This window comes from Corella eumyota, chromosome 1 (genome assembly GCF_963082875.1).
Source record: "Corella eumyota chromosome 1, kaCorEumy4.1, whole genome shotgun sequence".
In the NCBI taxonomy this organism is placed as follows: domain Eukaryota; kingdom Metazoa; phylum Chordata; class Ascidiacea; order Phlebobranchia; family Corellidae; genus Corella; species Corella eumyota.
In genome coordinates, this window is record NC_137490.1 from 14,927,413 (window position 1) to 14,950,156 (window position 22,744).

The 22,744-nt window shown below is 26.8% G+C and overlaps 2 protein-coding genes across 6 annotated transcripts; one reads left to right on the top strand and one right to left on the bottom strand.

Annotated features, from left to right (window-relative positions):
- Nucleotides 1-1,200: 1,200 nt before the first annotated feature.
- LOC145750463 (uncharacterized) lies at nucleotides 1,201-10,446 on the top strand. 5 transcript variants are annotated; one of them, XM_082566507.1, is made up of 20 exons: nucleotides 1,201-1,334; nucleotides 3,757-3,815; nucleotides 4,353-4,657; nucleotides 4,845-5,458; nucleotides 5,583-5,653; nucleotides 5,788-5,853; nucleotides 6,029-6,344; nucleotides 6,417-6,498; nucleotides 6,589-6,694; nucleotides 6,960-7,207; nucleotides 7,390-7,442; nucleotides 7,736-7,817; nucleotides 8,058-8,108; nucleotides 8,325-8,438; nucleotides 8,574-8,727; nucleotides 8,805-8,886; nucleotides 8,963-9,001; nucleotides 9,085-9,152; nucleotides 9,480-9,525; nucleotides 9,621-10,446. In XM_082566507.1, exons 2-20 carry the CDS (start codon nucleotides 3,784-3,786, stop codon nucleotides 9,708-9,710), a joined length of 2,619 nt encoding a protein of 872 aa, XP_082422633.1. In that variant the 5' UTR covers nucleotides 1,201-1,334; nucleotides 3,757-3,783; the 3' UTR covers nucleotides 9,711-10,446. The 5 variants fall into 5 exon arrangements, with proteins under 5 accessions (XP_082422633.1, XP_082422648.1, XP_082422657.1 ...); XM_082566522.1 differs by having other exon boundaries at nucleotides 6,420-6,498; XM_082566531.1 differs by having other exon boundaries at nucleotides 6,032-6,344.
- Nucleotides 10,447-12,802: 2,356 nt separating this feature from the next.
- Nucleotides 12,803-22,416, bottom strand: LOC145742388 (uncharacterized). The gene is made up of 29 exons (XM_082560172.1): nucleotides 22,088-22,416; nucleotides 21,464-21,540; nucleotides 21,129-21,231; nucleotides 20,952-21,038; nucleotides 20,775-20,860; nucleotides 20,519-20,605; nucleotides 20,362-20,435; nucleotides 20,225-20,301; nucleotides 19,880-20,041; nucleotides 19,548-19,657; nucleotides 19,264-19,372; nucleotides 19,103-19,134; nucleotides 18,921-19,012; nucleotides 18,702-18,810; nucleotides 18,427-18,597; nucleotides 18,133-18,249; nucleotides 17,925-17,996; nucleotides 17,600-17,739; nucleotides 16,812-16,927; nucleotides 15,877-16,084; nucleotides 15,546-15,647; nucleotides 15,278-15,437; nucleotides 15,093-15,140; nucleotides 14,575-14,680; nucleotides 14,426-14,502; nucleotides 14,180-14,352; nucleotides 14,009-14,095; nucleotides 13,865-13,933; nucleotides 12,803-13,721 (listed from the first exon to the last, which is right to left on the bottom strand). The coding sequence occupies exons 1-29, from the start codon at nucleotides 22,119-22,121 to the stop codon at nucleotides 13,517-13,519; spliced, it is 3,090 nt and encodes a 1,029-aa protein (XP_082416298.1). The 5' UTR covers nucleotides 22,122-22,416; the 3' UTR covers nucleotides 12,803-13,516.
- Between the last annotated feature and the right edge of the window lie 328 nt (nucleotides 22,417-22,744).

The following is a 22,744-nucleotide window of genomic DNA, read 5'->3' on the forward strand; positions in this document are numbered from 1 at the left end:
GTATGGTTCAAAATAAGTTACAAAAAATATATTTTATACAATTTATGTGTTTGGAGTAATAAAACTTGTCTCTAAATTTTTAAATCAACAAGACTTACACAAAAGTAATGTTTCCATAGTTTTGCATTGGTGTCCATTCATACATGGAAGTTGATGTTTTTAAGCTGGTATTGCTGTGAGTGACAGCATCTAAAAGACCCGATTTAGTGCAGTTCATTAACTTGGTAAATGCTGGCGCGTTCGACCACGAGCCTACCGCCACTTCTGCATTGTTGATTGCCCTTGCTTCTAAAAGAAATCCTGCGTACCCATCATTTCCGGAAATCCATACTGAATTTGTAATAACGAAGATGAAAATTTTCTTATGGGCCAAGCTTATTTTTTTGATCGTGTTTTTTAAGTTTTTGTTAGAGAGCGAGTAAATTTAAACACGTGACAATAAAATATTTTAGTAAACTTGTGTTACCTTTAATAGATTCACCAGCTTTATAACTCTTAACCGCAGTATTTACTAAATATGGGGAAGCAGTGTTTTGACCAAGAATTGGGTTTTTTTTGCATCAACGTGACCAGGAATCATGCTTGTGCATACTGATGCTGGAGCTCCATGTGGTGTACATTCTACCATAGAGTTGGCAAGAAAACAAAAACTTATTACAATCAATGTCAGTTTCATTCTTAAGTTTCTTAATATTTACAAATACGATAACTAAATTGTCTAAAAAGTATTTTTTATTAAAGATAATTTTTACGTAAAGCGTAAAAATATTAATTTTAATTTGCTGGTCATTTAACAAAACTATTGTTTAAAACTAGGTTGTTTTTGCAAACTATGATTTTGCAAAATATTTTAAAGCACTAAAAGGACATATCTTGAAATTAATGTTTACGCAAAATGCACCCACTTATAATTTGTGTTTACTTTATTTTAATAATTAACCTATTGCCGTGAAATAAAGATACTTATTTTAAAATAAATCATAAGTAGGTTAAATATATTTACTAAAATGTATATTTTGAAAATGGTATTTATTTTTAGTAAATATTTTATTTAAATTCACATATTAATTTAAATTTTTTAATAAGAACATTTTGATTTTTTATTTAAGTCACGAAGTTTTAGTATTTTATTTGATGTCTTTGGACAAAAAGTGCGATGTAAACATTACAAACTACTCATGCATAACGATATTTGCTTCTTGTCCACTTATTTTATAAGCATAAAGAAAAATTGTAAAAGACTAAAGCATTATTTTATTTAAATTATTTGTTTATTTCACATCAAAAGAGAAAAAATATTGAGATTGATATCCAAGAGTATTCTACTGAAATTTGTAAGTAAATATTATATGAAACTATGTGTTCAAAGGTATTTTAAATTACCGTTAAATTGTCAGACTAATTAAATATGTTTTAATTACTTACTTTTTTTTGGATATATTTTTTTACTCTTAAGGATGCTAAACATGTGCTAGCAATAAAAAAGCTTAAAGAAATGTGAAATTTTTTTCTTGTAAAGCTGTATAATATTTTTATTAATTTATATTTGTTTTGGTTAAAATAGTTTAAGAATTTGATAATTTTGTTGGTTTGTTGTAAATTAACTAAATATTTTCAAGCTTGTTAAGATATTTTTTTTGATTAACATAGCAAGTTAATATATATTGCCAGTGATGTAGCAGTTTATTTTACTGAATATTTTTGAGTCTTCTTACAAACAAAACAGAACCCAAATATTCTATGTCAGAGGATATTGTGATGTGGTTAGTAGGGTGTTAAAATGTTAATCTTTTACAAATCTGAAATAAAAACAACTGCCTAATACCACATATGCTCTAATTACAATCCAAGTTAATAAAGGATTTATGTGTAGATTTTTAAAATGACTGCTTTGCTTGTATGGAACAAGCATGAAAAAAATTGTTGTGGTGGTTATTCTTTTAAGAACTTATAACAATGTGATTACAGAATGTAAAGAAAACATATTATTTTTTAAAATTGAATAAATCCTTAATTTAATTTTTTGAATTAATCAAGTGTTTGAAGTGTCCTTAAATATAATTTATTTGCCTAGTACCATATGTTATTTGAATAAAAAAAAATGCGATGATCTTTTCATTAGTTTGGTAATTAATTAAATTTATTATTGCCTACCGCAGCAAACTATACTATTTATTACAACCATGCTTTATAATAGTTGCCGGTAATTGAACTACATAATAGTATTCAATTTCATTTAAACACCTTCTATTGAGTAGCATATACCACTGGTAGTTTGATACTCTAAATCTACAAAAGGTCAATTACTTTAGCTTCATGCCAGTTAATGGCAATCTAAGAGGTTGTTTAAGGTTTTACAAGAAAAAAGCTAGAATACAACTTTTGTGTTCGCTTAACTTGATTTTTGCCCTACTTGAATGAATTTTCACGTGATTGTTATTTAAAAAACTTAACAGTGGCCCATTTTAAGGCAAGTGCTTAAGTGGGATCAAGTAGTTTTGTAGAAGTTTGTAATTGTGGTGCAACGCTTAGAAATTTGAGAAAAAATGACCACTTGCTGAGTTAGAATTTATCAAATTAGTTAAAAAGTTAGGCGTAAGACCTAAGTAGCTTAATAAAAGGTTTTATCAGTTTTTCTGACTTGAAAAATACCTGAGTTCATTGATGAGTTAATACTTAAATATGTTTATTGAGCTCTTGAAATGTACTTTAGTCTAAACTTTATACATTTTTAATTGTAGTCTGTAAGTTTAGCTTACTTTACTAAAAATAGACTAACGTAAATTAATTCAATAAAAATTTGAAAGTATATACAACTAAGTTTGTTTGAGAAGCACGGTGATTTGTTCGTCCCAGACAATTGATTTATTTTGTCATGAAAAGTTTGTTCTTGGTAAACATTTTTATATCTTTATTGGTTTAAAGATACTTTTTTGATTTTAGTGACATTTCTTTCGTGTAAGTTATTGTCTTTAGAAATGTCAAAATATTTTTTAACAAAAGTATTGATTCACTCAAAGTCTGGTAAATATTTTTGTCAGAACATGGAAATGTGATTTAGTTTGTATCCTGTCATTTTTTCTCATTGTACAAATAGCAAAGTTTAATAATTTTTGGCATTCAACATTTGATGAAATTTAATATATTTTATTGATCCTATGGGCTTGATTTATTTGCTTAGTTCATCTATAAAAGGATGTATCTTTTAATAAACTTCGTGATAAATCAAGTTTAAAAATGTATTTGATCTTTGGTTTTGATAATCAAATGGATTTTCGAGTTGTACAAACAGAATAATATCTCTTCGTTGCTTACTTAAGCACAATACATAACAACTTTATTACTTGATGACACATTGAAGTTTCTACTTTACGTAGTGATCTTTGAAGTTTTTTTCTGTGTTCACAAAGACTTGGCATAAATTGTGGCCAGTTAATTTTAGCATAGACTTAGTTCAGAGGCAGAAGAGTAATTTAAAAAATAGAGATATCTTTAGTTTAGATACATATGCTGCTAATACAATACTTATAATTTTTTTTTGCACTTGATTAGATTTTTATGTGTATTAATAATTGATGATTTTATTGTTTAATATGGGTAAGTTTGTTACTTAGTATGTTGATAGCTCCTTTAAAAACACTTTTGCTTAACACACACAATTAATATTTTTTATACTTTTTGTTGGTGAAGTATCTTTTTTTAATAATATAAATTATAAAGATATTGATAATTTTTTTTAAATTAATTTTTTTACAGATATTTTAAAAGTTTTAAAGAGCAGCAATGTCCCTCAAGTCAAAGATTCCCCAAGGAAGGTAATAATAGATTTTATAATTGGAAATAAAGCATTGTCTGTGTTAAGAAAATACTTAAGATTTCTATTTGAACAGAATAGTTTTATACATTTTTTTAATAAGGCATTGTCAAAATGATCATATTTTATTAATTTTCTGATAGCCTATTAAAAAGTAAAATGCCAATCAAAAATTTTTTTTAAATATATATATATATATAACATTTTTAAAAATTGGCAGTGTTTAAATTGCATCAAAACGAAAATTGCACTTAAATAAAATGTAACAATCCAGACACTAGGATACCAAACTAGTTTTTATTACTCCATGGAATTTATCGGCAAACTAGCAATGTTTACCATTTAGCAATTATACTCTTGAGACCAGTAGTTTTCAGACACATCTATTTTAGATCCTATTGTTTGGTCAAGTTAAATTTAGATGTCTAGGTTTCTTGCTTATTAGATTATAGCCTATTCGATTGTCTACAGAAGTGTAATAAGTCATAATTACTGTATAATAAAAGCAATAATTTTTTTAAAAATGATTTTTATTTAGATCAAAAATTCCTTTCCTCAGTAGTTCATCAAAGTTACCTACACGATCAAAATCTTCGCCCTCCCTTAAAAAACATCTTTCTCCTGTTATAAACAGAACACACACTAACACTTTTATTGACAATAACCCACATTCTGCATCCCCTTTGGTTATTGAATCTACCGTTGATTGCAACGCAAACGAAAATCATTGTTTTCAACATATAAATAACATTGACAATCACCCACTAGATTCTGAAGAAAATTGTGAAATTTTGTCGGTTTCTTCAGCTGATCCATCACCATCTAAAAATTATTACGATTCAGGTTCCTAACTTATTTAATAAAAATATTCTATATAAAATAACAGAACATTTTTTTTAAAATATTTTTTACTTCATTTGAAAGTTAGTTATAATTTATTTAAATGTATTGATTTAAAGGCCCTTTCTTTTAGTTTGTGCTATGATAGCCTACAGAAGACAAAAATATTAATTTAAATCTATATTTACAGAATCAATTGACAATTTTGATAAGAATTTAAACGAAAATTTAATTGAAAATCAAGTTGCACCTGACCTTCTTGCATTCCAACGCTTCCAAGAAGTTTTGCACAGAAGCAAAAGTCCAACTTTCAGTGAACAATCTAGCCAAAGCGAAACCAATTTAGAAGTTCAACCCAGTTCAAAACTACCCCTGCCACCATTCCGCGCGATAAACAAAAAAAGAAGTGGACTTGTCAAACGAACAAAAATAAGTCCTGGTTTAAACAAAACCAAACTTTCACCGAATTCATATTCTGCTGACAAACCAGGCAGCAGCTCTGGGAATACCTCTTGGAAAGAGAGAAACTCTGTAATTAAACAAAAACGAGCTTACTCAAAACCTACTTTTAATCAAAGCAAGGCTGATAGCAGCAGAATGTCACAAGTGGGATCGGGTCATAGGCGTTATAATGCAACCTCAGGGTCACAACCTCTAATTAGTAGTGCAGCATCGAGAAAGGTCTCTGGCCCATCAAGGGGGGCCAATGGTGGAAAATGGTGCGATGATATTGATTCCGCTATGAACTTAACCAGAAAACCATCAAGAGGTCATATTTTGGAAGAAAATGGACCATCCCAAAATGTAATTTTAACAATGCTATACATTATGATATCTTTAAAAATAAAACGCTTTTTATACAATTTTATGTTTCAGTTTCCATTAGATGTTTTATTTGAAAATATATTTAAATTAATTTTTGTTTAAGGCTTCTCTTGCACTAACACAAAGGTCAGATAGAAAAAAGATTTACCAAGAGCGCAAGAATTCAATTAAAAAGTAAATCCCAATTTTAATAAAATCCTAAGCATTGTGTTTTAAATTTAAAAAGTTTTCTGTTTGTTGTTTTGTATATAATTGAATTTTTTTTCTTAATTCATGTTTTTTTATTTGTCATGTCATACGCGTTGCAGTGAGGAAGAATCATATCAGCAAAATATTCTAAGCAAAGAGCTTGACTTACAAACATTTAATTCTGAGTATTTCAATTTTTTATTTTAAAACAATTATTGCTGTTTGTAATCACGTTTTTTAATTACATTAAGCATGTTTTGTACTTTTTGATTTCATTTTATTTATAAATCAATTTTTTTAATGTTAATATTTTTTTTATTGAATATTTAAACTTTAATTTGGAAATAATTTGCATATAAGAAGTTCAAAAACAACCGATGAGAAAACAAAACCTACAAAAAATCCAAGAAGTCCAAAAATTGCTCGTCCGGTTACCAGACCTCCGAGAAGACGACATCAACAAAATAACTTTCAATATGATCACCAAAATAATAAAAACGAACAAATTGAAGATAAAACTACTGAAAAACAAGAAGAGTTAAATAAAAATGTTTGTGAAAATGATGAATTTCGAGGAAATGTTGTTTCTCGGCGTGCAAGTGTTCCCGTGTCACCTGAAAAGATGTTTCATGCCACTAGGAGTCGGCAGAGAAGAAGAGCTTCAGAATCACACAGGGTTATTTTTAATTTATTATTGTTGATTTTGAAAAGTAATTAATTGCTAAATATATTTATTTTTTTTGCATAGCAGATTGAAATCTCAGGTATAAGTGAAGAGAGTGGTTATATGTCAAATAACGGTCAACCTATCTATGACAACTCAGCTTCAGGTAAAAAACCAAACAACGTCTTTTTGTTTGGTGTTTTTAATAAACTAGCATTATATAATAAATGTTATTATTTTTTGGTTATTACAAAAGGTGACAATAGTGAAGTTATGCGGAAGCAAGAGAGATTGAGGCAAAATGAAAGATATCGTGACATTTTGGAAAATCCAAATGTTGTAACGTTTGGTCAATGGAGAATGTAAGAATTTTATTTACATTAGGGTTAGTCGTATTTGAACTTACATGTGTTTGCGATTTCTGCTTTCAACAATGAAATTTAAAGGACATCTTGTTTAAATTTTTAGAACAATCTAATGATTTTAAAAAAAATCTTGCTAGACTTGCAATAACAACGAACTTGTATTATGGATTTAAAAAAAAAATTTAATTATGAATTTGTTAAATATTTCATTATCATTTAAATAAAAATTTAACTTTTGTTGTTTATTTTAACAATCAAACAGGTCTCATGAAGGGAATTATGCTCCCGAACAAAAATACGGAATCAGTGAACGACGCAGAATTCGCTCGTCAACTGACAGCGACAGTGTTTCCCCCGTAAGAAAATTTCAAAACTCACTTGAAAAGTCTTCCTCAGATGTCCTTACATCAGAGTGTAGTGATGCGGTTGACCGATTGACGAGATCCACAAGCGTGGAAAGCCAAAACAATACAAAAGTGGATGGAAGAAAAATTTGGGAAAATGAAGATGGTAATTTTTAAATTAAAGAAAAACTAAATTAAAAAAAAAATATTATTGTTTGAAAAAAATTAAATTTTCATATTATCACTTTTTACTTGGTTTAAATTTTGATCTAAAATATTTTAATTTAAATAATTAATTAATTACATAATTAAATAAGGAAGGTTAATTAATTATTAATATTTGTTTAGGCAATGATACCTGTCCTCCAAGTGATAATGATATAAGCATGAGTGTATTTGATGTAAGTATTAGATTTTTTACAGTTTTAATAAAGAAAAATTAATTTAAAAAAACTTCAGAATTTCAAAAAAAGGAAAACTGTTAATTTAAATTAAAAATAGTGTTAATGTTATGGTCTAAATAATATTTTATAAATACGATAAATAAAAATAATTGTAGGTTCAGTTATTCATTACAGTCAAAGTAAGAATACATTACTGCTTTTAAAAAAAATCTGATAAGATTTAAAAAAAAATTTTGTTTGTCAAAATATTTGTTTAAGCACAAAGCCTAACCTATTATTTTGTTAACAAGGATCTGCCAAGTTTAAATAGTACAGCAATGATGGCTGATTACTCCATTGCCAGCACAACAAACCAATCTCAACTAAATCATGGTAAAGTCAATGTCCATTAAAACTCTACTAGGAGTATAATTAAATTAAAGAAAAAACCATGTGTTTGTTGACAATAATAAACATTTGCCTTAAATATGTTATACATAATTTATTGTTTAGTTTTAATTTAAATCAAAGTACTTTCTTAATATTTATTTATTTTAAATTATGAAATAAAGTTACAGTAACTTTTTTAAAATGAAAACCATTTAAACAACTTTTTCTTTGTTGTTATTCCAGTTGATGAACACATAGAAAGTAAACAACAAACTACCAAGCTGCCCAACAAAGGTATTTACAACATTGTCAATAAAACTAGCGATATCAAACTATGTATAATAACAAAATACCTGTTATTTATTTTAACTTGGCACATTTTCATGTACACACTACATATTTAATGATCGCAATAAAAGCACTAATATATTTTATAGACCATTGCATTGTTTTGATATTTTTTTTTTAAATTTAATGTATTTTTTTAAATTTTACTTTAATTTTGTTTAGTGACAAATGGTATTACTGAGCACTATTCCCAATCAATGGAAATAATTTCAAAACAAAAAAGATTTAACGACATGGGAAGTCCAAGATCTCATTCCAGTCCTTTAAGAAAAAAAGGTTTTTATAAAAATATATTGAAAAAAATTTAACAATTTTTTACTATTTTTGGGACTTGATACTTTTTACTGGGCATCACTTAACTTGGACAATTTAAATTTTTTATACATTTTGTAACTTTTTTTCTATTTCAAGCTGCTGAAGATATTTCGAGAATAAACGAATGTGCTGCCTCTGGTGGTGACCTTGCACAAAGGTTAGACGAAATGTTGGTGGAATACAGGATTGTAAGATCGGCACTCGAACAACTTTATCAATGTTTAGATGATGAGGAACAACAAAAAAGAAGGTAACAAAAATTTTTTTTTTTTTTTTCGTTTAAATAAATTTAATTTTTTAAGTACGATTTTAATTTTTATTGTTAAGAGTTGAAAGAGAAAACCAATTACTGAAGCTTAAAATAAATGATATGGCAAAAGAAATAGAAAGATTGAACTTGCCACAAGAGGTAAAAATTGAAAAAATAATTTCCAAAATGATAGACTATATTATTTATTTACAAAATGTCAACATTAATTTTATAGGAATCGAAAAATGAAAAATCCAAAGAACAACGTAAACCTGTAAGTGCAGTGATTTTAATTTTACATTTTCAAGTTAATGTTTATGTGAATACATTTTTTACAATTTTATCATTTTTTTGTAGTCAACAACAAGTGAATATACCCAAACTGATAACAGTGATCATAAAGTTCTTTACAAGACTGAGCTGAGGTAAAAAGTTTAATTTTATGAAGGCATCTTTATTAAATCCATTTCCAGTAATTTTTTTTTAAAAATGTATTTTATTTAACTGGATTTGATGTATAGTTTTAGCTTGTCATGGCCTTAGGTAAGGAAATATATGTGTTCCAATGTTATTGTAAGGTGGTCTTGTTAAATGTTAAAGTTCCAAATTGTATTAAAAAACATTTTTTGTGTATGTTTTATTGTGTTGTGTTTTGTATGGTGGTTTGTCGTATTTAAATTATAAAAAAAAATTATTTAAATTATAAAAAAAAAGTTAAACAATGTTTTGATATTTATTTTAATTTTTTACAGTGGCATGAGTCAAGATATTCAAGAAGCCCTGAATGATCTTACTACGGTGAATTTATTTCTAATTTCACTGTTTTAATGTAAACCATTTAGTTATTGTTAAAACAAAAATTAAAACTTAAATCTAAATTGTTCTTTTTCTAGTTGGAAAATTTAAAATCAAAGTTTGAAGATAAAATAAAAAGTGCTGAAAAGAGATTACAAGATGTACTGCCTGTATTTAACACTGTATAAGGCGTTTAACATACAAGTACAGTTATTTTAATACGGTGTTAGTACATATTATATTTCAAAAAATGTCTCAATGATATATTGAATTAGTTATGGTGGTTAGAGTGCTGTGTTTTGCCATATTAACAAAAGTTGCTGCCAATATACGAAATTATTGATTAACTTTTAAGTTAAGTTTTAGAGTTGATTTTATTTGTCAACCATGGTGTTCGTTGTGTTTTAATTTAAGAAAAGTCGAGGGTACATAGATATATTTTTCGCCCTCTGTTCAAATATTTTATTATACATTTTATCTTCAAAGAAAATTCTATTTTAAGTACAATATATATATTTATAGGACGTGCACAGACAAATTCCATTTTTATTGGAAATGTAGAAATTTTTACCACTGCTAATTCCTTTATGTGTTATTTAATTTATTCACCTTTTACTGTGTTATTTAAGGAAAAGCAATCAGTTATTAACACTGTTTTATTATCGTTTTACTGTGCGTATAACTATTGTAACTGCTACAAATATTGAGTTCTACAACTTAAGTGTACGATGCAATATTAAGGTAACATAAATCTAATATTTTTATTCGATGCACCATTATTGAATTTTTATTAATTCACATAAAAATTTCCCTAAAAAAATTCATTTTTCTACATACATAACAAAACTGCTTTATGATTTATTTATTTTTACTTAACTTATATTCTTAGTGTTGTTTCAAATTTTAAGCCAATAAATAAACATTTTAATACACAGGTATTTTATGACCCAAGTGATTTAAAATATGTTATATGATCAAGATTTTTAAAATTTTCACAAATTTTTTTTAATAGAACAAATGTTACAACGATGAAGTGGATGTTTGTTTGCGATTAAAGTTTTTATGAATAATTTTACCAACTATAACAATGATCTTTTTCAAATAGAATCTAAAATTAATTACAAACTTAATTAAAAGATCTGAACCAACGTGTCAGGATTGATAAAAGATACAATTAGAGAATGTGCCCTTATCTGTGTTTGCGTGCGACGAGGTGTTAGTCTTGTAGCCTTGTTTATTACTTGTTATCTATAATTTAGTAGTTTACCTTCTCCTTTTATTTTAGGTACCTGATTTGACTATATAGTTTTTAACTTTTGGAATTACTTAAATTATTTTGTATTAATTAAATTATATTTAATAAAGATTTACTTTAAATAAAGTTATTAAAACTGATTAAACAACACTTTGAGTATATTTTTGTAAAAATCGTGTTAGACTACACAAGGTTACAAGATCGCGTGATCGTCAAAGATATGTGATAAATAAAAAAGTTCTAGTTTTTTGTTCAATTAACTATATACAAAAAATATTTTATCTACGATCTTAGTTACGTTGGTGCGGTTCTAATAAAGTAAAAATTTTAAAGTTTTGCGATTTCGATTTTCGATTTTAAAAATAAGTTTATATAACCAATGCAGTTTAAATGGCATATCAAATTTTTACTTTAAAAAAAAAATTAATTTTGTATTTCACTATATAGTAATACAGAGATCGTTAAATATACGTGATAAATAAAAATGCTCCTGTTCTTTTAACTATATACAAAAAATGTATTATTTGCAATCTTAGTTACAGTAGTACGGTTCTAATAAAGTATATCTGATTTGCCTTTATACTTACATTTAACAAAAATAATAAGCAAAATTTTTTAGTAAAATAAAAGTTGTAATTTTATATTTTGTTAACCGGATAGATGTGTAACGAAATAAAAGCTGTAACACTTTTATTTAAAGTTGCAAAACTTTAAATAACTTCTTGGCCTTATCAACAAAGCGTGACCAATTTCACGTGACCAATTAACGCACCAATTAGTTATGCTTAAGTGGTTGCGACTAATTTAAAATAATTTAATCGTGTTACCGGTGGTTGGAATCGAACTGATCGATCACAATTGCATCGGCTTTCGCACCAATCTATCGATAGGTAATGAAAACTCATTCTTATTTAACAATTTTGTATTACAAAAATCTCACAAAAAAAAAAAAAATCTTAAACAAATATTTGCAATTAATTAAAGTGTAAAAATATAAAACACATAACATTTTTTTATAAGATGTTGGTCATTGCATAACAAAATATTTTTTATAATATGTTGGTTATTGCCTTCAGGTAACAGAATGATCCCTTGTTCAGCGTCTAAAAGTAAAATATATTTTACAAAGTTATTGCAAATATAAAACTATTGTATCTTTTGCTTCAAAGGTTTTTTACGCTATTTTTTTTATAAATTCTAATAAGGTTTAGAAAAATTAAATAAAATATTAATTTTTGAACTATATTTCGAAAATGCGTTGTTTACACTTAAAAAATATAGTCAAAATTCAATTTTAAAATTCACCTTTTTTTCGAAAAAATCTCTATTTACGGTTATTGGTGTACCGATGACGTCACGGAAATAGCCCTAAGACCTAAATAAAAAAACTGCAACTTTTTTTCTACTAAATGTCTTTGCTATTTTTTTTAAATCATTGTCATGTTAAAACAAATTCAATTAAATACAAATTTTTTAATTGTAAAACGATCATAACATTTCTAGTTCTTAAAAAAACAATTATAGTGGTAGTCATAGCTTGTTTGCCATTGTCTTTAGGCAAACTTAAAATCTTAAAGCCTTGCAGACTGCTGCACTTAACTAAGTCCAACCATAACAAACTAAGTAGTTTAATTCATGTAAAATAAAGGCCACCGTATTTTTAAAAATACGCTTTTCTACTTAACTCAATATGATTTTAACATAATAGTAAGTGTTTTCTTAATAAACGTTATATTCTAACGTAATAATACTTTACAGGGCCTTTTATATATGTAAACATTTACCGATAACACTGTAATACAAGTGTAGACTGCTTTGAACTAGATGCCTTCGAGTTAGCTCATTTTAAACTTGCTGCTTCAAGCCATTCTAACTTAAGTTTGTAAGCGCCGTGAAAGGGCATCCCTTCTATTAGGAATAAATTTTTATTTATATTTACATAATTTACACAAACCACTGATATAAAATGCAAAAAATGGAAATAATATTGAAGTAGTATATACATTATCTACACATTGTGCTTCATAAGGTTAGTACAAAAAAAAGTTAATATTACGAATACTAACAAGAGCTAATAAAATGTAATGTCGGTATTATTTAGTTTACACCCAGACACAAAACTTTATAAAAACATAAAAAATCAAAATATTTGCATAATAAACAAATGGAACAAAATTTGTACACAGTGAAACAAATAAATTAACTTGCAACATTTCTTTTCGAATCTTCCAATATTACAAAAAAAAAATTAAAAATGAAGATTATACAAAAAAGCTAAAATTAAATAAATAAAGAATATAGTAATTAACTTAAAATCCAAAATCTAAAAAAAAAATAGAAAAACAAATCACACCAGCTAAATCACACACCAAGAATAAAATTTCCCTGCCGGTAAACGTGCTTGCTTATAAATTCCCAAAACAGGTAATTTATTAAAATATAAACAATCTTCATTCAATCTCAAATCAAATTTTATCAAAAATTAACAATGGTAAGTGTAATATACTAAAGCATAATACTGTTCTCAAAGTACATTTTTTAAAACAATACACCTTGCTAATATAAATAAATGCAAAGACATTCTATAAAACCACAAATTTTGCATTGAAAAATCAACCTTAATATTAATCTCAAAAACTAACCCAAATATCTACTTAATTTTGGACTGGATAATAAAACCAACAATAAAAAACTAAGTTGCATTTTTAAAAAACACTCAACTGAAACTTCTACAAAAACTTATGCCATTGTTGAATCGTCCAACCCTTCCCCTATTACCGCACGACCTTCATCGGACCTTCTGGTGGTAATGTCAGCAGTCCTAACACCAGCCACTGTTAACTCGGTTGATTGGGAGGTGTCTATGCCACCCTGGCGACCAATAGACGATGCTGGTGACTGGACGGAACCGGGAAGTGACACCATTTCCACAATATGATGTCCCCTTTGCAAGAAGATAAAAATTAAAAAAATAACTTCTTGATATTTGTAAAAAGGTTTCATGGCAAAGAGTTTCATTTTAAAATCAAAATAAATACACACAGAAATTTTTTAAATATTGGTAAGGTAAAACAATAATAAACTTACATATTTTCATCACTTGGTGTATCTGAAACTATTAAGTTTTTCTTTTTCGACCCTCCAAACGAATGTTTTCTGTACATAAAAATTAGGACCAAAGTCATAAAGACAACTTATAAAAAGTTAAAAAATTGTAAACTAATAACTTACAAAGTGGCTGCAGCACTTTTGAAAAAAGTAGTTTGTGATCTCTTCTGTGGGGAAGTTGAACTATGCTGGGGTGACAAGTTAATCAAACTAAAATTTGCACAAAATTGTTAAACAACAAATTAAAAAAGGATGTTACAGTTTTAAACTTGAAAAAAAAACTTGCAAACTTACTCTGGGCTCATTAACTGAGTAACATGTTGTTGTTGTTTTTGGTCCCATTCCACATTTTCATCAATATTACCAAGACTTGGGTTTCCAGGGACCAGCATTTTAAGCAAATGTTTAATTTCCTGGTTGTCTCTTTTGAGATCGCTGAAATTTGTTTCTTGTGCAATTTGCTTTACCTAAAATAAAAAATTAGAATTGTTTTTTTTACAGGCCTAGTCAAAAGAAATGTTGGAAGGTATTATATCTTACTTGTATATCATTAAATTTGACCGACAACTCTTTCATATATCTCATCATTCTACCAGCATCTGAAAATGTTCCGGAATCTAAAAAAAAGTTTTATATCTAAAATAAATAAATACAAACCCAATAGAAATTTAAATAAAATGTCAAATTACCTTGTGGTTCTTGACCTAACATTCCCTTATTTATTGCCACTCCAAGAACTTCATTTAAAGTCATTGATTGCTTAAGTCCCTTTTTTCCACCCCTGGGTGTTTCATCCTAAGTAAAATATACAATATACCAGCTTAATTTTTATATAAAAACAAATAGTTTAAATGTATGACACTTTCGTTGTTTAGGCACACTATAATTTTTTTTTAAATTAGCTTATTTTAATAAAATCATGATTTAAATTAACACCTAGTCGATTAAAAGTGCAATATCCTATTACCAGTGAGTAAAATCAAAACAAATTTGCAAACAAACCAAAAAACTTAAAAATATTATGAAGAAAAAAGAGTGTAAAATGTAATTGAAAAATAGATAAATCTACATCAAAGTTATGATGTTGTGCAAATTGTAGTGTAAATTTAAATAAGCCTGACAGTAAAACTTAACCAAAATTAATTTATTTTTAGACATAAGCAAAAATTAGTTATATGAGTTGTGACAATAAAAGCAAACAGAATACCACTGAGCGTCTTTTCGAATCTTTATCGGAAATATTTTGTACAGGACCCTGCAATTTAACCAACACCCATGAATCGAATGTTACACAGATTTTTACAAGACTCTTCTGATATATATCTTATATATGTTTCTACACTTTAAAAAAATACAAAATTTTGTCATTAAATAAATTCAAAAAAAAATTACCAGTAATCTTCTTTCCATTTCTCCCTGGTCAACTTTTTCCATCAATTCATCCATTTGTTCTTTAATTTTAATCGTCACCTTCTTTAAATCATCATCTTGTGCAATTGTAAGATCATCATCATAAAACAAATCTTCCGGACTGCAACAAGTTTGGATGTACCTAAAAATTACAAACATTTCCCAGGGTTAAAACTGTATGAATTTTTTAAAGGTGAGAAAATTTATAACGATTTTTTTTTGTAAATCACATGCATATACAAATTCTTGCTTTTTAAATTTTTTTCTTTCATTAGTTGATTGATTTTCCTCAATACTCAACAATAAAGTAGCTTGTTGCATCACAGCATTGGCATTTGCATTGTCATACACCCTATATAGTTGTAACATTAAAACATATTAAATAAGGTTTAGTATGTATAATTAATACCAAAGTTTTGACAAAAGATGTTAGGATTTAAAATATTTAGTTAACACAATTTAAAGAATGGTTGTAAACAAGTAAATATTTTTGTTTGCGTAAGGTTTTTTTTGAATGCATTGTATTTTAAATCATTGTGTTGTATTTTAAATCATAAATCGTTAAACAAATTTTGACTTACCTTTGAAATGTATCAGACAGTAGTGCAATAAACAGATTAATGCACAGAATAGCTGACACGCCCAAGAAAGTTCCAATCAAAATATAAGCCATAACAATGTCATAAGATTCCATTTCATCAAATTGGTAATCATCAACCAAGGTTATACGAAAAAGGGTGAACAACATCGAGTCAACAGTAAACATGCTTTCAATTGAAGATACCTGACCTGAATGAGAAGTAAACAGTGTTATATTCAGGGTACGAATTAACGTTTAAAAAACGATTCGCTAAAATTGAGGTCGCATTTTTAGAGTAATTATTAGGTTCAAGTCATAATCTTCGTTTTTTGATAACACTTGACGCGTTGCGTGGCATTTTTAAAATGTAACGTATTGTTAAACAATCGTTAAGAATATTTTGCACGAAAAGACATTTTTAATTTTTTTAAGGCTGTGTTATGCATTTAAAAAATTGTGCAACAACTAAACGATCTCGGGGGCGAAATTTACGCATTGCCAAAACATGGAAAGTTATTGTTATTAAATGCCCTATAGTAACCTACATTTACGCAGGATTATGATGATGTAATTAAATTAGTGTGAAACCGGTGTAAAATAGATCGTAAAAATATACACGAGAGTTTCATCACTGCCTGAACCTTTTTTGGTTGATTCGCTATTTCTAATATATTTGTAAAAAACGATTCGCTAATTTAAAAAAACGATTCGCTTTTAGCGAATAGCGACCCGTTATTTCGTTCCCTGATATTATTAACAAAATTTCAAACACAAGTAGTTTAATGTTACCTACTAAACAAATACCTGTTAAAGTAATGAATGTGTTTACTTATAAAACGATACTTTGTAAAAATTTTTATTTTTAATAAATGATAAGTGTGAAAGAAATATTAAAAATATCTATAATTTTATAAAAAAAAATTATTTTACCCTTACCAAATATCATCCAAAATCCACATGCATATGGAATGTAAAATTCCAAGTACAAGTACAAAAACCTAACAACATCTGTTGTCATTTTACCAAGCATTACAATGAAAGGCCCAAGAAACCTTGAAAAAGTCAAATAGTAATTTAATTTACAGCATTCGTTAAAATTTTTTTTTTTATGTCAGTATTATATATATTCATAAAATATAGGTAATAAATATTAAAACAACAAAATTATTTTTTTTCAGACTAAAAGCAAAACATGACAGTGCCTAATCTAATAAGCTGTAAATTAGACAATTTTACATGACATCTATACATAATTATAACAAAAATGGTGGTAAAAATTAAATCATATACCAAATTGTGTTGTTTTATCAACAATTTATTTGATAATTTACGTAATGGCTTCATAGGTTAAATAAAATGTGCTAAATTAAAATCGTATAATGTTGTAATGGCAATCTAAGGAAGTTTAACTTGAAAATGTTAAAAAAAACTCTAACAATAATTATACTCGTACTTACCCATGCCTGTTAACAGCATGTAAAAAAGGGTATGATTAAACAAGGCAAAAATCATCTTTTTTAAAATATTTAGCGCAAAATCAGCCTTTTAAAACATTTAAAATTATATATATTTATACAAAGAAAGTTGTAAAAAAAGATATAGGATTGTAAAACTTTGGTAAAATATTTTAACAGATTTATTATAAAAAAAATCCCTCTGCCCTACATTATTATTTTTCAAATTAAAATTCCATGTGTTCACTGAAACACATAATAACATTTTACCTGAAGGCTCTTGTATCTTTCATTATCCTAAGCCACAATGAGATTATAAGAATAACATGAAACCTATTATTCCACAAAGCTAAACTGGCATTGTTGACTTGTGCTTCAGCAGAACGACAATCCACAGCAATACAAAAAGTCTAAATAAAAAAAAACAGTTTAAAATATGAACAACATAATTTAATATTTTTTAGTTAAACACATATAAAATTTTAACATTTTTTTGCCATAATTTTTGTATCTGTAATCATTTTCATTAAAAATTTATCAATTAAAAAAACTATTATTGATTTTGTTAAAAAAACAAATTTATTCAAAAATTTACAGCATTGTCAATACTACAGCATGGGTCAACTCTGTTTTCCGGTGAAAGCGATACATCAACGATGTGGGTTATCTAAAAATAAAAAATTTCTTAAAAGACATTTTTAAAGGAACAAAAAAAGAAAACAAATATTTGTGGTCAATTGAACTTAACAAGTTTTAATTTTCAAATTTAAAGCACTTGAAGATGACATAACTCAATAACTTACGAAAACAACAAATATTTGAAAGTAAACAGCCCAATCAAAGTAGTTCCAGAAATCTTGAAAGTAATTTGGCACTAGTTCATCTAGAAGGTCTATTTGCATTTTTAAATATTTTTTCTCCTGAAATTTAAAATAATCCTTTTGTTATTAGTTTGTCCTAAAATTTTAGCTTTTCAACAAACAAATTGTTTTAAATTAAAAACTTATCACAACATGTATTTAGTTAACACATCTAAAACAAATCTTATCTGACTGGTTGGGTTTTAAAAATATATAAAAACCTAAAGTTTCACAAACCTCAGGCCATTTTGCATGACAAAACTCAAGATCTTTTTTCAAAGATGCTTCCCTCCAAAGTTTCCACTTTTCGAACCTTTTTCGTGATAAAACAATTTCCATAATTTCATAACAAACATTGTACACAGCAAATCCCATTCCCAAAATCAAAAACAGAACTCTCCACCCTGCCTGTGTTTAAAATATCAAACAAGTTAAAAAAAATTCAAAAATGTAAATAAATAATCTAAATTAAAATGTATGTAATTGTTTTGGAATCCTGGAAACTAACTTACAGTAGGGAATAAATACTGGTATCGGAAATACCAAGGCACCGCAACCCCAAGAATGGTCCATATTAAAACAAAAATTATGTTCAAGGCCAGAGCTCTTAATGCACCTCGTCTAAAAACAAAATTATTTTTATATGGTATTTCAAATATATCTTCTATTTTTGTTTTAAATTAAAATATTTCTAAGCTAAATATTTAAAAAAAGTATTTTTTCTGGTTTACCTTCCGAATTCCCTCCATTTAACATCAATCATTCTCATTATTACAGGATGCATGATTAATTCAAGTTGCTTATAGTACACTATAACATCCAACTAAACAATATACAGTAGTTAATAACACAACATTTAAACCATATAAAAAAATTTATAATTTTGGAATATAAAGTTTAATTTTTAACTTACTGGTGATTTAGCAAGACTTATTTCCTCATATTCTAAAAATTTGAAATAACAAATATAAATTTTTATAACAAACCAATGATAACATTAACAAACACTAGATTTTAAATTATAACATTTAATTGATTTTTTTTTTAAATTTGAAAAAAAAATTATTTGCCCACCAGCTGCCATTTTTTTAGTTTTCTTTGTTGATTCAAGTAAATTAAGATAATAATATTGTCTTCTGTTGGCTCGGTCCTTGTAGTGAAACTGATTAAGAGCTTGTCGAGCCTGATTATAAAAAATAAAGCATTGTTAGTTTACCACCCAAACATTTCAGTACTGAATTTTACAATTTGTTTTTTTTTTTAATTTGAAAAATTAAAATTTTAAAATACAAGTATTTCATTTTGTTATATGTTTCATATAGTTTACAATAAAAAAAAGATAAACGTTAAATACAAACCACGGGTCCCATGTTAGTGATCATACTTGTCATACACATTTGTCCTGTAGAGTCTACCACTGTTGCATCTGCATCAACATCAATCAAAAACCTTGCAGTATCACTTCGATCTACACCAAGCAAAAATAGACAGACATTTATTTTTATTTTAATAAAAATAAAAAAACTCACCATTGACAAAAATTAAAATACAACCCAGAAAAAAAAAACAATTCTTACTTTTTATTATTTGTTTTATTAATTCTTACTTTTTATTATAATAAGTTAGTTATTTATAAGTTTTGAAATTTATTAAATATATACATTATTTAAAAAAAAAAAAACTTTCTGACCTAATTCTGCGGCCACAAACAAAGGAGTTCTATTTTTATAGTCTTTAGCTTCGATGTTTGCATCTAATTTTAACAGAATTTTTAGTGATTCTGAAGCATCATTCCTTGCAGCAAAATGTAGAGGGGTTTGATTTTCAATCTTTGTTAAAGCTTCAATATTAGCTAAATAATAAAACATATGACAAATTAAAAATACTGTAACATAGTAAGTTTATATTTTTTTTATATTTAGTAATACAATGCTTTTTATAGTTGTTAGACTTCTATATACATTTAATACATATATTTAGATAAAAATATATCTGGGTTATCTTACATGTATATATGTATTGTTAAAAATTTTACCTCCTCTTTCCAACAAGAGTTGAACCATTTCAGGAAAGTCTGTTGCAGCTGCTATGTGTAATGCTGTTCGTCCAAAACTAGGAACAAAAAAAACTCTTTTTTAAACTGTTCTTTTAACGATATATAAAAAAACTTACTGGTCAGTTTTATTTATTTCTGCCCCGTTATCAAGAAGAAATTTTGCAATATCTGGGTGCCATGCTCTGGCAGCCTTGATTTAAAACAAAAATTTTCAATTTTTATAAGTTTTATAGCTTAATGTATGTTTTTATGAATGTTTTTATATTACTTTACCTCATGTAAAACACTTTGACCATATTTGTCTGAGCAATTAATATTTGCTCCTTTAGAAAGTAGTTCTCGAATAAAGTCAAGATCAACCTTGATTAACAGTAAACATAGTTTGTTTATTAATAAAAAATACATAAAAGTTTCTGTACAATTTATAAAAATTTAGTAAACGTAATTAAATATTGTCTAACTTTTACAATACAATAAGTAACAGAAAAACACAATTTCTCAAATAAAATTTTTAAACAAACTACTTTACCTCGTCATCATAATTGTTTCCTTTTGCAAGAGTTACAAAATGTTTAATTAATTCTCGATCTAAATTCTTTTTTTCAGGGGATAAAGCTAAATTAGTATAAATAAACTTTTTAAAAGTAAAATCTAATAAAATTACTATTTACGTAATGTTAATTAAAAATAAAAATTTTTGATTTACCATATCTAGCAGAATTTTCCTCCTCAAAAATATCTGCATCTAGTCCCAAATGTCGACTCCTTCTTGATCCTTGTCTAGTCATAATCCCTGTAATAAATTTATTTAAAATGTGTTTCCAATGCTAATTATGAAAACTATATTTTAGTTACTTTTTAAAAACCTCCTTATTTTACCAACCAAGTCTAGAGTTATCATTTGCAAATCTTCTTGTTTTTGCAAATCCTAGCCATTTTTTTCCAGCCATTTGTACATTAAATAAAGAAGAGATGCCATCTCCAGACTAAATTATGTTTAAACAAATTAAAAAATTAACCCACATTTTATACAACTTCATAAATTCATCCACAATTCAACAACTATTGAAAACCCAAACTAAATTTGTTAAGTAACAATAACAATTGATTATAAAAAAAAATCAATCGTGCTCAATAATTTAAAAAAAATGTTACAATAACAATAGTATATATACATAAACATGTATGCTTAATATATTTATTCAAATAAACTTTTACCTTCTGGAATCCATTCGGCAAAGTTGTATCGTCTGTTCCAGAAAATGCATTGTTTGCATATTCCCCATTGTTTTCACCTGAGTGTAAAGTTTATGTGTTTAATAATTCATCAAAATCAGTGTGAATTTCAACTTAATAGACATTATTTAAGTGGGTTTAAATACCTTTAGATCTTTTTCTAATTTGAAAATCCCCCATTTTATTTGCGTAAGATTAAACTAATACACATATTACGCTTACGGTCTGACAGATTTATGTTTTATTTTCAATTAACAATTTTATTTACTAATTCTTTGAAGTTTTATGTTCTAATGTTTGCTAAGTTTATTATTTTACATCTAAAACATTTAACGAGTCAATTACAAACATTGGTCTACAGTTGGCGGTTAGTCTGGTAAATAAAACGCACAAGCTGACAAGCGCGCATTTTAAAATCCAGAAAAAAATCTGATAGTAAGATGTATTTGTGTAAATAATGTTGGTTAAAATACACGCATAACAGCATAACCTTATATAAAAACATGAAATTCTCCTTATTTATTAGAAAACATCCAAAAACATATCAGTTAAATCTTTGTTAAGTAAATAGAAGATATAAAGTAAACATTTAAAAAGGTTACGCACCTTGTGTGTTGATGTCCGTTGCGTTGGTTGCCATGTCAACAAAATAACCCCACGTAGCTTCTAGCGGAAAGTTATAGCGCTAATAATCTCTTAAATACCACCACAAATTAAAAAAACATTTTTTAATTAATTAAATTCTGTTTAAATGGGAGTTGTTGAATTTCGTATAGTGCTTTCATAATTTAAAAGTGTTCTAATTTACATAAGCAATTCACTTTTCAGTTTCTGTGAATGCCTAAATTAAATCAAATACAGCTTGCCTTTAAATTTTTTTTCCGATTTCTTAACACTACGGTGTTTATTTTATTATCTTTAATGCCTAACACAGTTTAAACTGGTGACTAAAGTCTAGTTATATTTATCTACGAAAAACAAAAAAAATACGGTTAAAACATTTTGCTGGTTTTACTTTTTTAAAACGTTTAGCTAGTTTTAGTATATATTTTTTTTAAAAAGCTCATTTAAATTAAAGTCAAAATTTTAAAGTCAACTTTGTTATCACAATTAAACACCTTGTGACTATGCCAACACAAAAAAAATCTTCTTATGTAACCGCGCAACAAATAAAACCATCATCAATATATGTTCGTTCAAAACCCAAATCCTGGCCTACATAATAGTTCGCAAACAATTGCGTGGGCATGGCTGACTATTAAC

Excerpts from the sequence above, each read along its gene's own strand:
- LOC145750463 (XM_082566507.1), top strand. The coding sequence starts at position 3,784 with ATGTCCCTCAAGTCAAAGATTCCCCAAGGAAG. Across the intron at positions 4,658-4,844 it reads TAAAAATTATTACGATTCAG|AATCAATTGACAATTTTGAT; the intron begins GTTCCTAACTTA and ends CTATATTTACAG. Across the intron at positions 5,854-6,028 it reads TTACAAACATTTAATTCTGA|AAGTTCAAAAACAACCGATG; the intron begins GTATTTCAATTT and ends TTTGCATATAAG.
- LOC145742388 (XM_082560172.1), bottom strand. The coding sequence starts at position 22,121 with ATGGCAACCAACGCAACGGACATCAACACACAAG. Across the intron at positions 20,302-20,361 it reads GAAATAAATAAAACTGACCA|TTTTGGACGAACAGCATTAC; the intron begins GTAAGTTTTTTT and ends TTTTGTTCCTAG. Across the intron at positions 16,085-16,811 it reads TGGATTTTGGATGATATTTG|GTCAGGTATCTTCAATTGAA; the intron begins GTAAGGGTAAAA and ends CTTCTCATTCAG.